Source organism: Equus przewalskii, chromosome 23 (genome assembly GCF_037783145.1).
Source record: "Equus przewalskii isolate Varuska chromosome 23, EquPr2, whole genome shotgun sequence".
Classification (NCBI taxonomy): domain Eukaryota; kingdom Metazoa; phylum Chordata; class Mammalia; order Perissodactyla; family Equidae; genus Equus; species Equus przewalskii.
In genome coordinates, this window is record NC_091853.1 from 22732608 (window position 1) to 22748336 (window position 15729).

At 38.9% G+C, this 15729-nt stretch overlaps 1 protein-coding gene across 4 annotated transcripts in view; it reads right to left on the reverse strand.

Annotated features, from left to right (window-relative positions):
- Positions 1–15729, reverse strand: part of DTL (denticleless E3 ubiquitin protein ligase homolog) — an 84741-nt gene that overhangs the window by 27322 nt on the left and 41690 nt on the right. For all 4 annotated transcript variants that reach the window (XR_011532089.1, XR_011532090.1, XM_070591155.1 and 1 more), the window contains exons 13-14: positions 13134–13269; positions 1432–2264 (exon numbers count right to left, since the gene is read on the reverse strand). Coding sequence is in view for 2 of the 4 variants with exons in the window: in XM_070591155.1 (XP_070447256.1) it covers positions 1432–2264; positions 13134–13269 (969 nt within the window). In the remaining 2 variants the exon portion in view is untranslated. The remainder of the gene's footprint in view (positions 1–1431; positions 2265–13133; positions 13270–15729) is intronic.

Sequence of the window (15729 nt, forward strand, 5' to 3'; positions counted from 1 at the left end):
GCTTCTTTTCATGTTCTGTAGCAAGGTCTTGGCTGGAGTTTGTGTTTGAAGTAATCTTTGAAATGTTTCTAGTTTATTTATTTCTTTTTGCAGAGGAAGATTTGCCCTGAGTTAACATCTGTGCCAGTCTTCCTCTATTTTGTATGTGGGTCACTGCCACAGCATGGCTCCTGACGAGTGGTGTAGATCTGCACCCAGAAACCAAACCCGGGCTGCCAAAGCAGAGTGCGCCAAACTTAACCACTAGGCCACGGGGCTGGCCCCTCTAGTTTATTTTTCCTAAAATTATGGGATAGGCTTTATGATAGTAGGTGGGGGATACGAATACCTTTTAAACTAGAACTGGCCTAAGGTTATTTAGCTTCTGTCCTTTAAAAGGGCAGACGTTGCTGCTCATGATTCTTGGATTGGATTTCAATCATTCTACCATCTTCTCCTTAACACAGAGCGAGAGCTACTATGAACCACAGTGGAAAGTTCCTTAATGCATCTCCCCTCTTAACTTGTAAACTGATTAACAGAAGCTCTCTATTCTCTTTAACTGGTACCCACAGCTCACCCAATGCTCACAGCTACTTCAGCCTCCATGATTATGAGTCACTTGCTTTTGATTCACAGTTCACAAACCTATTTGTGCCAGCAATATCTGTTTTTGAAATTATCTAACTTAAATATTAGTCAACCAATGAAATAGGAGTCCTAAAAAGATAAGTAAAAGCAAGCTGAATGTTTAAAAAAGTGTAGATACAGGTGAGTAGCCAAAAATATTAGTATGAGCAAGATAACTACAAAAGATTGGGGAAAAATCATAATCTAGAAGGATTCTGCACTTAAACTGCTTTGTAAATCCGTTTCATTTTATTTTAAATAATCATGAACTGTAATTACAAACTGGAAATCTATATATGGATCTTGGCAACTTGCCCACGAGCGGCAGCTTTATCTATAAAAAGGGCAGAGAGTTTATAAAAAGAGGTTGCCAGGGGCTAGGATGTGGGGGAAATCTATATAAGACAGGGAGGGAACAATGTCAAAGGAGAGGCAAGATATTTTTGAATTGATATCTTGGAAGATGAAGAAGGCTTTGATGAATCAGGCAACAGGGCTGAGAGGTACAAACCTCGACAGAAGAGATTTTAATGAGAGTAAATAGAGTTGCCAGATAAAATATAGCACATGCCTAGCTACATTTGAATTTCAAACAAACAACAAATAACTTTTTAGTATAAAAATGTCCCATGCAATATGTGTCCTGTATTTTTATGTGCTAAATCTGGCAACCCTAGGAATAAACAGATTTCCTGTTTTAAAAAAGAAGCATTCTGACTTCTGGGAAGAGATCTGTGCCTGCCCCCTTGAAGTTAGGGGCTATATCTTCTCACTGGGCCCCTTCAAGTTAAGAAATGCATCTTCCCACCATTGCTGACTTACCGGGCCTGGAGAAGTCTTTCCGCTCTGTCTTCTAGAATTGGGGGTCTGGGATGATGGACTTCGTGGAGATGAATTCTCAGCCTTCCGTTTGGCTGCCATGGCCAATAACCAGTTTTTATTCTCTGGGGAGCTATTCTCTTTGCCTACCACTTCAGATCCTTCACCACAAGATCCCAAAGGAAGAGGTAACGTTCCACAGCCTTCTGAAGCATAAGGACTGGCAGGAGAAGGAGGCTCTGAGATACTCATACTAGCTCCTTCAATCTTGCTGGGTTTGGTTGGACCGAGAGAGTCCTTACCAAGGTCTTCTTGGTTACCAGCAAGGCAGCACAGATCCAAATGAAGCTTTTCAACTGGGTCATCAAGCTCAGTCACACAGTTACAACTCTTCACACACTTTTGTTTCACATTCTCCAGACAACTTGAGTCTAGCCTCCTCTTTACTCTATTTCTAGACTCAGAGCAAGCCACTGCTTGGGATGATTTCAGGCTCACTGGAATGAGGGCTTTTCTTGGCGACATAAGCTTGGTCTCAGAAGCAGGTGGAGTGATGGGTGGTGATGAAGAAGGTGTTCGGGTCATCCAATTTCTAATGGACATCTTGAAAGATGAAGGCGGCTTGGGAGAGACCGAGGAGACGGAGCCTCTTCTGCTGATGGGAGACCGGGCCTTGGCAGGAGGGGTTTTAATGGAGAACGTGGGAGTATTTGAAGGAAGAGGGAGATCTCCAGCACAGCTTGGAGCACAAGCTGCTGATGATGGGGAGGAAATGGACGGACTGCTCTTTACTCTGGGGGCTTTGGCAGGAGTACTCTGGCTACTTGTCACTGTTACTGAAAAAGAAAAGAGCGTCATGAAAGTCAGAAGTGAAGCCATAGAAAACTTCGGAATTGTCATCACTGAAAATTACAGCTAACTTAATCATTCAGGGGTTGATTTCCAAGTGAGTAGATTACATAAATTATTTGATTCTTACCACACCCTTTTAGAATATTCCTTCCCCTTTCCTAACTGCCAGCCTCCATCACCCAATTGTAAAACATATACTTGTAAAAATCTAGAAGATACAGAATTAAAAGAAAAACTTAAAACCATCCAGGTGAACCACTTTAAGCGTTTTTTTTCTATACTTGTGCATGTGATATATATTATACACCTCAAATTTTTTCTATACAAAAAGGAGACTATAATGTATATACTATTTAGTAACCTACTTATTAACATCATCATGAACATTTCCCATATTAACACTGACTCATAGTATCGTTTTTAATAGCTACAAAGTATTCTAAGGTAACAGTAAGATATTTAGGTTGTTAAGGACATTCTGTTTTCTTAAGTTGACATTAGTACTCCCATATATATTTTTGAGCAATGCTAGAGCAAAGAGGCCCTGCACAGTGGCTCTCAAACAGGAGTGCACAGGTTCTAAAATCTGACATGATCACTATGTGACTTGAGCACAACCCTTCATCTCCTCTGCCTCAGTTTCCATATCTGTTAAATGGAGATAGTTCTTAATCTCCGCAAGAATTAATTCCATCAATTACTTGTTAAAGTTATCAGGCCTCATGTGGCTTTCCACCTTAACTTATAAATGGCTACTATTTTCCACAAGTCAAAGAATGCCAAAGAACGTTTCAGAAACACAGTTCTTGCTCTTTGTAAAGCAAATCAAACAGCGGATAGAACTCTTCTCAATGTGTCCTGTCCCTTGTTTACAGACAATGGCAAGTAGTTCTGGCAAATTCTAATGCTTCTTCTCCCTCAGGCCCCACCACAAACACTGTATTTTCTCACTTTCCTTCTGAGCTGTCTGTATTTCTGATATAGTGTTCCTGTCTTCAATTAACAAGGAAAGGGCATCTATTTATTTCTCAGTCACAAAGTCTTTGAATTATAACTGACATTTAATTCAGTTTAATTATTGAACCGCACTTATCCACAACTGAATTTACGATGGGCTGACATAAAAATACAATCTCTCTTTTAACCAGAATAAAGATTTACAAGTACTAATTTCAGTCATTTAGTTACCCTGCACGTTTTACCCTGTGCTTTGCTCTACTCAAGTCAAACTGACCTTTCCCCAAACTTTTCTCATCAACCGTATCTTTAGAAACAGCAAAGTGATACCGCTCCTTCAATAAAGATCATTACTGGAAAACCCCATTTTGTCATGTGCTATGGAAGAAGAGTTAGTGACATGGACCTGTCCATGGAGCATCTGGTGATAGTTTTCACACTCATGTTCTACAGCCTGATCACAGTTATTATTTCAGGAGGAAAGAAACTTTCATCTGCTTCACTCCTCAGTGCAGGTCAACAGTCACTGCACAGCCCCTACAGTCATTAGTTCCATTAACGTGGGCTGAAGTGTACGTTTAGAGCAGAAAGTCCTAAAATAGTATTGGTCTTACAACATGCAGATTTAAGGCAGGATTAGGGGAGAAGGAAAAGCTGGGCCAGGGACAGAGCACATATAGAAGTTTCTGAGACTTGAGTGGCAGACATTTGAAATGCTTACTAAAGCTCAGTGGGAAATGTTATGTGGTGAAAAGTTGGGACATTTCCTCTCCCTTTATGATGTTATAATGGAGGAAGAAGTGGACTGTGGAGTCAAAGAGAAGATTTTGTTAACTTGAAGGTTAATAAAACTCTGGGTCAAACATAAATCTTTTTTTCTTTTTAAAACAATAATTAGATTATAAAAGTAATAAAAGTGCATGTAAAAAAAACTCAGTTACAGAGGTGAAGATGGAAAGTAAAAAGTCATCTTTTCAATCTTTTCATTTCACCCTTATGTTCCTGTGCATTCCACAATTTTCTACATGCCTATTAGCATACACATAGTACACCATATGTTAAAAAACACCACAGATTATTACACACGAAAGCTCTGCAATTTGCTCTTTTCTCTTAACAATGTATCTTTCTCTCTTTGCATCTCTTCATATAAGTACACGTAGATGCACTGCATTCTTTTTAACAGCTGAATAGTATGTCACTATGTTGGCCTACACATTTAAATATGACATGCCGTTTAGAACTTCATCTACTTAGGTGCATCAACCCCTACTGACCCTAAGTACTGCATGAGACCTGATGACACAGTAGCATGGACTGGGTCACTGCCCGAAAGTCAGTTCCTTTGAGGAATTATAGAGAATTTACTAATAATCAGTCAACTTGTAGCTTCTTTCTATATAAGGGTTTGCCACTGGCCTCATCCCACCTTTTCAGTCTTATCACATACTATATTTAGGATCCTGTTGCAGGAGAATACTCACTGCTTCCTGAACAAGCTGAGCATTGTCACAGCTCTGTCTTTGTTCATGTGGTTTTCTTGCCAAGTCTGCCCTTTCTTTGCCCGGCAAAAATTCTCCTAGCATTTCCAGGCTCTGAAAACAATGTTAACTCCACTGTGAAGATTTCACAAACTTCTTTCCTCCCATCCCATAGAGCTCTCTCTCCACTCCCACAGAAAGTAGGCTCTCAGAGCTTTTTGTTTATATACTTAGGAGAAATGTTTACAAGGTACTATAGTTTTTGTATCTGCCTCCTGGACTAGACTGTGAGCATCTAGAAGGCAGGCGATGATTTACTCATCTTTAGGCCTACCTAAAGCACCTTTGCTAGTACCTACCAAAGAATTATTAAACAATGATTGTTAAATTTCGTTACTGCTGAGAGGGATGATGGTGAGGTTCTAGGCGTCAAAAAACAGACTCTGTAAGTATTCTGCTGACTTGTGAGAATGCAGCAAGCACTTCAGATAGAACAGGTAAGGTTTCCTTCTCTTTGAGATAAGGATAATCATCTTTGTCACTCATGACATAGAGACCAGAGGTTCTCAATCCTGGCTGCATACCAGACTTACCTTGAGCTTTATAAAAATACAGGTACTTGGCCCCCACCCCAGACCTACTGAACAATCTCTGGGGACACACAAACTTTTAAAAAGCTCCACAGTGGTTCTGATGCATAGCCAGGGTTGAGAATCACTGGCCTCGACAGTGCTATGAGATCTCTGGCTGAAACAGTGAAAGAACAGTAAGCAACAGAGCAGGTGTTGGCTGGAAAAGTAGGGCAGAGGGAAAAGGGGCTGTGTCTTGGGATTTAAAGCCTTCCAGTCGGTGTGTTAAAAGGGCCAGAAGAGAAAACTGCAGTCCAGAGCAGCAATGAAGGGTTAGGGTCACAATTAGAAGCTTGGGAAAGCAGAGGAACAATTTTCAAAATTGCAATGTGATTAGCAGCGGCCAATCTGTTGCTGGAAGCTGGCTTATAGAGTAAAATGGCCAGTGTGTCAATCTTTGGTACTAACATCAGGTTGTTCTTCTGTAGTGTTCTTCAGAGTAACTCTAGCATCACTCAAAAATGGAGAAATCAACTCAACAACAAAAACTCAAACAACCCAATCAAAAAATGGGCAGGGGATATGAACAGACATTTTCCAAAGATATACAGATGGCCAATAGGCACACGAAAAGATGCTCATCATAGTGATGATCAGCAGGGAAATGCAAATCAAAACTATGCTAAGATATCACCTTACACCCGTTAGAATGGCTATAATAATCAAGACAAAAAAATACCAAACGTTGGAGAGGTCGTGGAGAAAAAGGAATCCTCATACACTGCTGGTAGGAATGCAAACTGGTGCAGCCACTACGGAAAACAGTATGGAGACTTCCCAAAAAATTAAAAACAGAAATACCATATGACCCAGCCATCCCACTACTGGGTATCTATCCAAAGAACTTGAAATCAGCAATTCAAAGAGACTCACGCACCTCTTATGTTCACTGCAGCATTATTCACAATAGCCAAGATGTGGAAGCAACCTAAGTGCCCACTGACTGATGACTGGATAAAGAAGATATGGTTTATATATACACAATGGAATACTACTCAGCCATAAAAAATGACAAAACCATCCCATTCACAACAACATGGATGGACTTTGAGGGTATTAATTATGTTAAGCAAAATAAGCCAGATAGAGAAAGACAAACTCTGTATGATTCTACTCATATGTGGAAGATAAACAAACACCTGGATAAAGAGAAGAGATTAGTGGTTACTGGGGGAAGGAGGGTGGGGGTGGGCACAAAGGGTGACAGGGTGCACCTATAAGATGACTGACAAAGAATAATGTACAACTGAAATTTCATAATGCTGCAAACTCAGTGAAAAACCTCAACTAAAAAAAATGGAGAAATCTAGGTATAACTCCTGGTCTGGTCTTAACTTGAACTTTGCTTTGCTCTGTTGGTTCTATAGGAGGCAGTACTGCAGGGCAGTTCCAAGTATGTGCTCTAGAATCAGATTGCCAGGGTTTAAACTCTGGTGCTACTACAACTCCACGGCTGCGTGATCTCAGGCAATTCTAACTTCCTTGAGCTTCAGTTTTGGTTGTTTGGGGAATTAAATGAGATAATCCAAGTAGGTCCTTAGAACAACTGTGCTAGTATTCAATAATGGCTAAATGGTGCTGTTGTTATTATTATGGTCCAAATTTGGTCAACACGTGTAACTTTATCTGTGACTTAGTTTCCAAAACTAAGAATAATTAATGATACACTAAAAATATCTACCTAAAATCAACATGCTTTTCATCAAAAATCTTAAAATGGTTACAGCCATTAACATAGAAATTCTACCTCTGGGAATCTATTTTAATGGGAGGGGAGGACCCTAAATTCAGGAAGAAAAAAAAGATTTTCACAAAATATTGGAAACAAAATGTCCATCTATAAGAAAACAGCTAGGTAAACTATGGAACATTTACTCAGGGGACTATTTAAAATGTTTTGCTAAACAAATAACATAGAAAGTGCTTGGAACACCATGTTCAGTGAAAAAAATCCCCAAGCAATCCAATGTATAAACAGCATAACTATGACTCTGTTAATAAGAATCTCTATGGATATGGGGGGAAAAAATCTCAAAAAATGACTCAAATGTTAATTAAAACTATGTATGAGTGGTAGAAATAGTGACGGCTTTTCCCACATATGATTTTTCTCTTTTGTGTTTTCCAAAATTAGGGAGAGAAAAGTACATATAAAAACAAGGCAGCATGGGGGCCAGTCCAGTGGCATAGTGGTTAAGTTTATGTGCTCTGCTTTAGCAGCCCAGGGTTCACAGGTTTGGATCCTGGGTGTGGACCTACACACCGCTCATCAAGCCATGCTATGGCAGCATCCCATATACAAAGTAGAGGAAGATTGGCATGGATGTTACCTCAGGGACCATATTCCTCAAGTGAAAAGAGGAAGATTGGCAACAGATGTTAGCTCACGGCCAATCTTCCTCTCTCTCTCTCTCTCTCTCTCTCTCTCACACACACACACACACACACACACACACACACTCACAAACAAATAAGGCAGCAGACAGACATCCCACACTCATGGATCAGAAGGCTTAACGTTATTAAGATGGCAGTACTCCCAAAACTGATCTACAGATTCATTGCAATCCCTATCAAAATCCCAGCTGGGGGGCCGGCCCGGTGGCTCAGCAGTCAAGTGCGCATATTCTGCTTCGGCGGCCCAGGGTTCGCCGGTTCAGATCCCGGGTGCAGACATGGCATCGCTTGGCAAGCCATGCTGTGGTAGGTGTCCTACATATAAAGCAGAGGAAGATAGACACCAGGGCCAGTCTTCCTCAGCAAAAAGAGGAGGATTGGCGGCAGATGTTAGCTCAGGGCTAATCATCCTCAAAAAAAAAATCCCAGCTGGCCATTTTGCAGAAACTGACAAGCTGGTCCTAAAATCTGTATAGAAACACAAGAGACTCAGAATAGTCAAAACAATCTTGAAAAAGAAGAAGAAAATTGAGGACTCAGACTTTCCAATTTCAAAACCTACTACAAAGTTACAGTAATCAAGACAATGTGATACTGGTAAAGGATAGACATATATATCAATGGAACAGAACTGAGAGGCCAAAAATAAACCTTTACATTTATGGTCAATCGATCTTTCGCAAGGGTGCCAAAACAATTCAGTGGGATGAAGAATAGTCTCTTTAAAAAATGATACTGAGGAAGCTGGCTATCCATGTGCAAAAGAATCAATTTGGATCCTTACCTCACATTGTACACAAAATGGGAAGTAGCCCTAAAACTTAAAAAATCCTAGAAGAAAATATAGGAGTAAATCTTTGTGACCTTGGGTTAGGCAACAGTTTCTTGGATACAATATCAAAAGCACAAATGACAAGAGAAAAAACAAAGAAATTGGACTTCATCAAAATTAGAAAATTTTTTGTGTTAAAAGACACCATCAAGAAAGGATGGGGCCATCCCCATGGCTGAGTGGTTAAGTTCACATGCTCTGCTTTGGCAGCCTGGGGTTTCACCGGTTTGGATCCTGGGCGCAGACATGGCACCACTCATTAGGCCATGTTGAGGTGGCATCCTACATACCACAACTAGAAGGACCCACAACTAAAATATACAACTATGTACTGGGGGGATTTGGGGAGAAAAAGCACACACAAAAAAAGATTGGCAACAGTTGTTAGCTCAGGTGCCAATCTTTAAAAAAAAAAAAAGAAAGAAAGAAAGAAAATGAAAAGACAATCAACAGAATAAGAAAAAATACTTGCAAATCATTATATGAGAAGGGACTTATATCCACAATATATAAAGAACACTGACAACTCAATAATAAAAAGGCAAATAACATAATTAAAATATGAGCAAAGAATCTGCATATGAGGCATTTTTCCCAAGAAAATATACAAATGGCAATAAGCATACAGAAAGATGTTCAACATCATTAGCCATCAGGGAAATACAAATAAAACTACAATGGGATATCACTTCATACTTACTAGGATGGCTGTAATCAAAAAGATGAACATTAACAAGCATTGGTAAGGATACGGAGAAATTGGAACTCTCATTTTGGATGTTGAAAATATTCTAGAATTAGATTGTGTTGATGACTGCCCAATTCTGAATATATTAAAGACAACTGAACTGTATACTTTAAGTGAATTTATGGTATGTGAATATATTTTGACAAATCTCTAAAAAGATAAAAGCCTCAACAGGGAAAACAGCACAAGAATTAAAAAAGTAACAGCAAGTTTACCACACAGCTCTATTCTGAATAGACAACATAATAGTAATAACAATAATAACTCAATTTAACCAAAATTATGACCCTGTATTGGGAAGAAAGCATAATGGGGAGTGTGAAGAGGTTTGGGAGTAGTGGGGACACAGGAAAGAGAGCTAAATCCTCATCTCACAAAGTAAGAAGTCAATAGATAATGTTGAAAACTACAAAAAAACTCCCAAAGAAATAGAAATGCACAAATATTATTTAGAGATATAGACATACATATCAAAGAATCAGCTAAAAGATTTGAAAGTAGTTGCTCCTGGGAAAGGGGAACTGTGAGGCAGGATGTCTGAGGACTGCTATTTATCTTATTTACCCTTGTAGAACTAGTTGACTTGTTAAACTATAACACCAATAAAATTTTAAAGACCTAAAACCAAAAATAAAGGCATCAAAGACTTTACAGAAGTAGACCCTCTGGAGTCCAGTTCTGCTTATAACATCTTGTGAGAGACTAAATAAGTCAGTCATTAGGAAAATGAGCATATATTCTGTCTCACCTTCAACTTCCCATTACCTTAGGCCTTGATGGCTAACGTAAAATGAATCTTTAAGCTTGAATTTCAAGCTTATTACTGTATATCTATTGATAACATCAGGATCCCCTTTGGCTGGTTCAGTGCTTGGAAGACTTTTGCTCTCGGTTCAGTCATTCTCTTCAGCACTATCCCCATCAATTCATGGTTATTATAAAATCCACATACATACCTTGGTTTCTCAGTTTCCTAATCTCCTTCTTTTACAATAGCCTTGTCCTTTCACTCACTTAAGCCACTTATTCCTAGACCTTATTATTACCAATACCTGCAAATCTTTCATCATCTTAATTTCAATCAATTTTCCCAGCTCCCATTAGTACTCCAATTCCAACAAGCCTTCATTCTCAGAGGATCCTCAATTCACTGATCTTACCACTTTACACTGTCCCTCAGCCCCATTATATCCTCACTTCCCTCCCTACCCAATTTAAATCCTACAGTCAGTCATTATAATCATCCTCTCATAATAATCTCATTATAGTCATCCTCTCTACCTTTAGCCCTTAGCCCTCCACTCACTCCGTCCTCACATACTTGTGGATTTAAACCACATCCCTGGTTAATTCCCACTCTCCACCTACAGTGTACTTGTACCTGTGCAGCAGACATACAACCACACTGACTGATCACTTTCAATTAATGACTGCTTGCCTCAAGTTGATCTTACACCCAACAATCATATGTCCCTGGTCCATTTACTGTTCTATTCTCTACGTGACTACTTCAAACCTTCTTATCTCTCCTCAAATCTCTACCACCTCCTTTCTCATCTTTATTCTCAGTTGATGATCCTGATTCCTATCTCACTAAGAAAACAGAAGGGATCAGAACAGAAGGAAACTTCCACCAGTTCTAACCATCCCATCTATCCACCTACCTTCACTGTGCCTGCATATTCTGCCTTCTCTCCAATTATCATGGATGAACTATCCAAGCTCCTGGGAAAGCCCTACCCGTCTACCTGTATATTAGATATCATCCCCTCACAAATACTTGAGGATACAGCTCTAGCCAATTTCCCTGCATCAATTTTCCCCCTCTCTACAGGATCCTTCCAATCACATACAAAATCCTATATTCCCATTAAAAAAATATACATATATACGCACACATATATATACCAAAACAAAAACTTCAACACTGCTTCTTTCTTCAGCTAGCACTTCATTTCTCTCCTTTCCTTTCTAGCAAAACTCCTTGAAAAGGCCTTCTATACTTGTAGTCTCCAAGTTCTCTTTTTCCATCCTCCTAAACAACACTAATCAGACCACTGACACTCCACCAAAACTGCTCTCATTAAAATCAGCAAATAACCCTCACAGTGCCAAACCCAAAGGTCACTTTTTACCCCTCATCTTGTGTGGCATGCCAAAAACACTTGACCAAATCCATCCCTCTCTCCTTTATTTACTCAGCTTCTAGGACACAATACTCTCCTGGTTTTTCCTTTACTCCTCTACTTGTGCTTGCTCTTTCACCTCTCCAACCTCTAAACAATGGGCTATTCCAAGGCTCAGGCGCCAGACTTATTCTCTTTTCTATTATAGTTACCTTCATCTGTACGATGATGAATCACACGTTTATAACTCCAGCCCTGAATTGCAGAATTAAACATCTACCTGCCTCTCTGACATCTCCATTTGGATGCCTAAGAATCATATCAAACAATATATGCAAATAGAACTTCAGCTCTTCCCTCTCAAACCTGCTCCTCCTGCAGTGATTTCTATCTAGGTTAATGGCAACTCTATTCTTCTAGCTTCTCAAGCCAAAAACTCTAGCAAGCCATCCTTGATAACTCTCCCTCACATTCACATCTGATCCTGCAGCATATTCCGTTGGCTCTATCTTGTAAATATATCCAGAATTTGAAGACTTCTTATATCTTTCGGTTACCACTTACCAAGTCACCATCATTGTTTCCTGGATTATTTCAATGGATTTTAAAATTAGCTTCCTGCTTTTACTCTAATCTCTTTACAAGTTTTTTTCAACACAGGAGTAAGAACGATCAAGTTAAGAAAAGTCAGATCATGGGGCTGGCCCCGTGGCCTAGTGGTTAAGTTTGCGCGCTCCGCTGTAGGCTGCCCAGTGTTTCGTTGGTTCGAATCCTGGGTGCGGACATGGCACTGCTCATCAAACCACGCTGAGGCAGCATCCCACATGCCACAACTAGAAGGACGCACAATGAAGAGTATATAACTATGTACCCGGGGGCTTTGGGGAGAAAAAGGAAAAAATCTAAAAAAAAGAAAAATGTTTAAAAAAAAAAGAAAAGCCAGATCATGACATTCCTCTATTCAAAACCCTCTGACAGCTTTTTGTATGTCACGATAAAAGCCCAAATCATACAAGCACCTCATTTTCCACTACTGTTCTACTCCCTTTCCTTCGCCTGCTCCAGCCACATCAGCCTCTTTGAGGAACAGAAAATACACCAGAACTGCTCCTGCTTCACTTTGCACTTCCTGTTTTGTCCGCCTGGAATATTCTCCAAAATATCCACATGGCTCACTATTTCACTTTCTCTACTCAAATGTTGTCTTTTCATTGAGGCCTCCCTGGGCACCAAATTTAAAATTGCAACAGCACACTTTGCCATTCTCCCATTCTTGCTTTCCTTTTTTCCCTAAAAGCACTTACTGTTATCTGACAGAGTACATATTTTACTTCTTTAGCTTGTTTATTGCCTCTCACACTAATATGTAAGCTTCATTTACATCTTTGGGATTTTTGATTCTTTTGTTCATTGCTGAATACCCATCAACTTAGAACAGTGCCTAACACACAACAGGTGTTCAATATTTTAAAAATAAATCCACCACTGTATTCCAGCACCTTGTGTAGATGATAAACATAATAGTGCTCAGAAAATATTTATTGAAAAGAATGAATGTCAAGAAGATGGTGCTTTCTTTTAAAAATATACCAAAACAAGATTAAACCTAGCTTATCACTCTGTACTGTAGAACTAAACCAATCAAAGCCATAAAAAGCTTACAAAAATGCATGGGATCCTTACCTAGGTCAGCTCTTGCCTCTTTTTTCTTCTGAGAGGCCCAACCCACTATGGAGAGTTTATCTCCTCCGGATTTCTCCTCTAAGCCTCTATTCAAGCGCCAGATTTTCAGTGTATTGTCATCAGAGCAGGTAGCAATCTGAGGAGAACCAGGAAGGGAGTTAAGAAGTTTCAGTCAAAGATTCACAACAAAGTAAAGAATAGATGTGTCTTAAGGACTCATGACTAGAGAATTTTATTTCATCTGATATTACAAAATAGAAAATGCAATTTGAAAGATCATATATTTCCATTCCATATACTTTCAGGAACCATTCCAGATTTCCAAAGAAGTGGACTCTCTAGTTTCTTCTTTATATACATTCTACTGGCATGTCTTTCATCACTACTTATTTCTTACCTAGCCTAAAAAGCTCTACTATAAAGCCAGGTTCATTTCATTTTATTCTCAAGAAGTTGGGCAAGTCATTATCTTTATCACCTTCTATATAACTATGAACTATATAATTAAGATACGCTTTTACTCTCTCTTTCTCTTAAATGATCAATCAGCGTATGTCACCAACATGCAACTTCTATGACTTTCTTCTGAATTTCCCTGTTCTGGCTTATTGCTAAAGTAATGGGATCATTTCCAAGATCAGACTCAATCCACGATTCTAGTCTACTCAAGTAGAATGAAACCATTCCTTTGAGATTCTTTTTCAGATAGGTAAAAGGAGCAATCTGGGAAAACAACAAGTTCACTGGGCTGAAAGAAGTTAAAAACAACCTTTGCCCCTTTAAAAATATCTGACCATTTCTGATCTTGGTCCCAAGCCTTTTATGGCAGAGAAAGTCCAGCTTCAAGAGCTGGTGGCAAATGGCCACTGGTACCCAGAACATTTGTTTATATAATTTCTCTATTTCAGTCACTAAAGAGAGAGAAAAAAAGAACACACGTTCTCTTAAGTCTTGGCCCCCAAGAGACTGGCAGCTTTTTCCTTTCCTTACTGGGAGGCCAAAAGAAGACACACATATTTAACTACTCAACAAGAAATGCCTGGAATCCCCAGTTACTCTATAGTTTATTAACAAGAGTTATTATTTACAGAGCGCCTACTGTATGTCTGACAATTTACATTCTTCCTTATTCTCACAATATAAAAAGGCTTGTACTCAAATAACCTCATCTACAAAATGAGAATAAAGTTATTTGCCCAAGGGCACCATAAGTAAGTGGCAGAGGTAGAAACTGAATCCAAGTTTTTCCAATTTCGAAAGCTAGATCCTTTTTTTTAAACCATATTTTACCTTCCTAACTCTAGGCTAGGGCCAAATAATTTTAAAGAAACTTTTAAAATGGTGGTCATTAAACTAGTATAGGTAAACAGCCCTGCCATTTCCTTAGTCTTTTCTGTGCATGGAGATAAAGATAATATATGATGGTGGAAAAAAGATGACATAGTTAACTGAATAATTAAAAAACCATTCATCTTAGTAAGTCCTATGAAGATACAAAATTCCACAGTAAAAGCAGATATTTCACTGGAAGTTACAAGAAATTCCAGACAAAAATGTCATCGGGATGTAATTAGTGGTGATTAAAGCAATGATTTCAAAAAGAGATCTATCATGAAGCTGACCACAGAAACGGTTATATAGTCATGCACCTATAATGATGTTTTGGTCGGTGACAGCCTGCATATCCAACAGTGGTCCCATAAGATTAGTACCATATAGTCTAAGTGTGTAGTACCCTCTAGTTTTGTCTTAAGTACATTCTATGATGTTTGTACGTGACAAAATCGCCTAATGATGCATTTTTCAGAATGTCTCCTCATTGTAAAGCAACACATGACTGTACAGGGTTATAGAAATAAAAAGAAATCCACAGCAGTATTGGAAAGCTAGTAGGGATGCCATGAGTAGATCAGACCATGAGAAGTTTCTGGAATATAAAAAACAGAGGGAACAATAGGCAACAAAGCCTCAAAACATCATACATTAAAGGGAAGATCTCTACAAAAGTGCGATTTCCTGTAAACCCAGAATAACCCAAAGACCAGATGCAGTGAGGGCTGGGAGAGTGAGTGGAACTTGGGCTACTGTTATATGAAATCCCTACATATACACGGAATTTGTTTGTTTCTGGCCTTTCTATATTTCAGGGTTTTTGTTTATATTTGTTTTAAAGTATCACTATTTTAAAAAAACTTAAAAGTGAGCTTCTTTTCAGAGTGCCTAAAACATTTTGAAGCTACTTCTTATGTAGTTTAGCCACAGATAACCTAACATATCAAGACTTCATAGTAAGCATTTTGTAGGCATATGAAAACCCAAACTGGTTTGTGAAGGACAGTCAAGACGTTACCTTTAGTATACTACATTGACAATATGTAGAAAGTTAAGAAGACTAGCTCTTCCCTTAGATTTTCTTTTTATCTTAGACTTTAAGATAAAATTTTAATGATATTAAAACTTAATTCTATGTTTAGGAAAGGAGTGACTAGGGAATCAGGAAATCCACTCTTATTCCTTAGTGCATAATATAATTTCTATTGGTAGAGAAGAGTAGAATATGTATGATTAATGCTGATATAGATCCTGGATGGTCTCT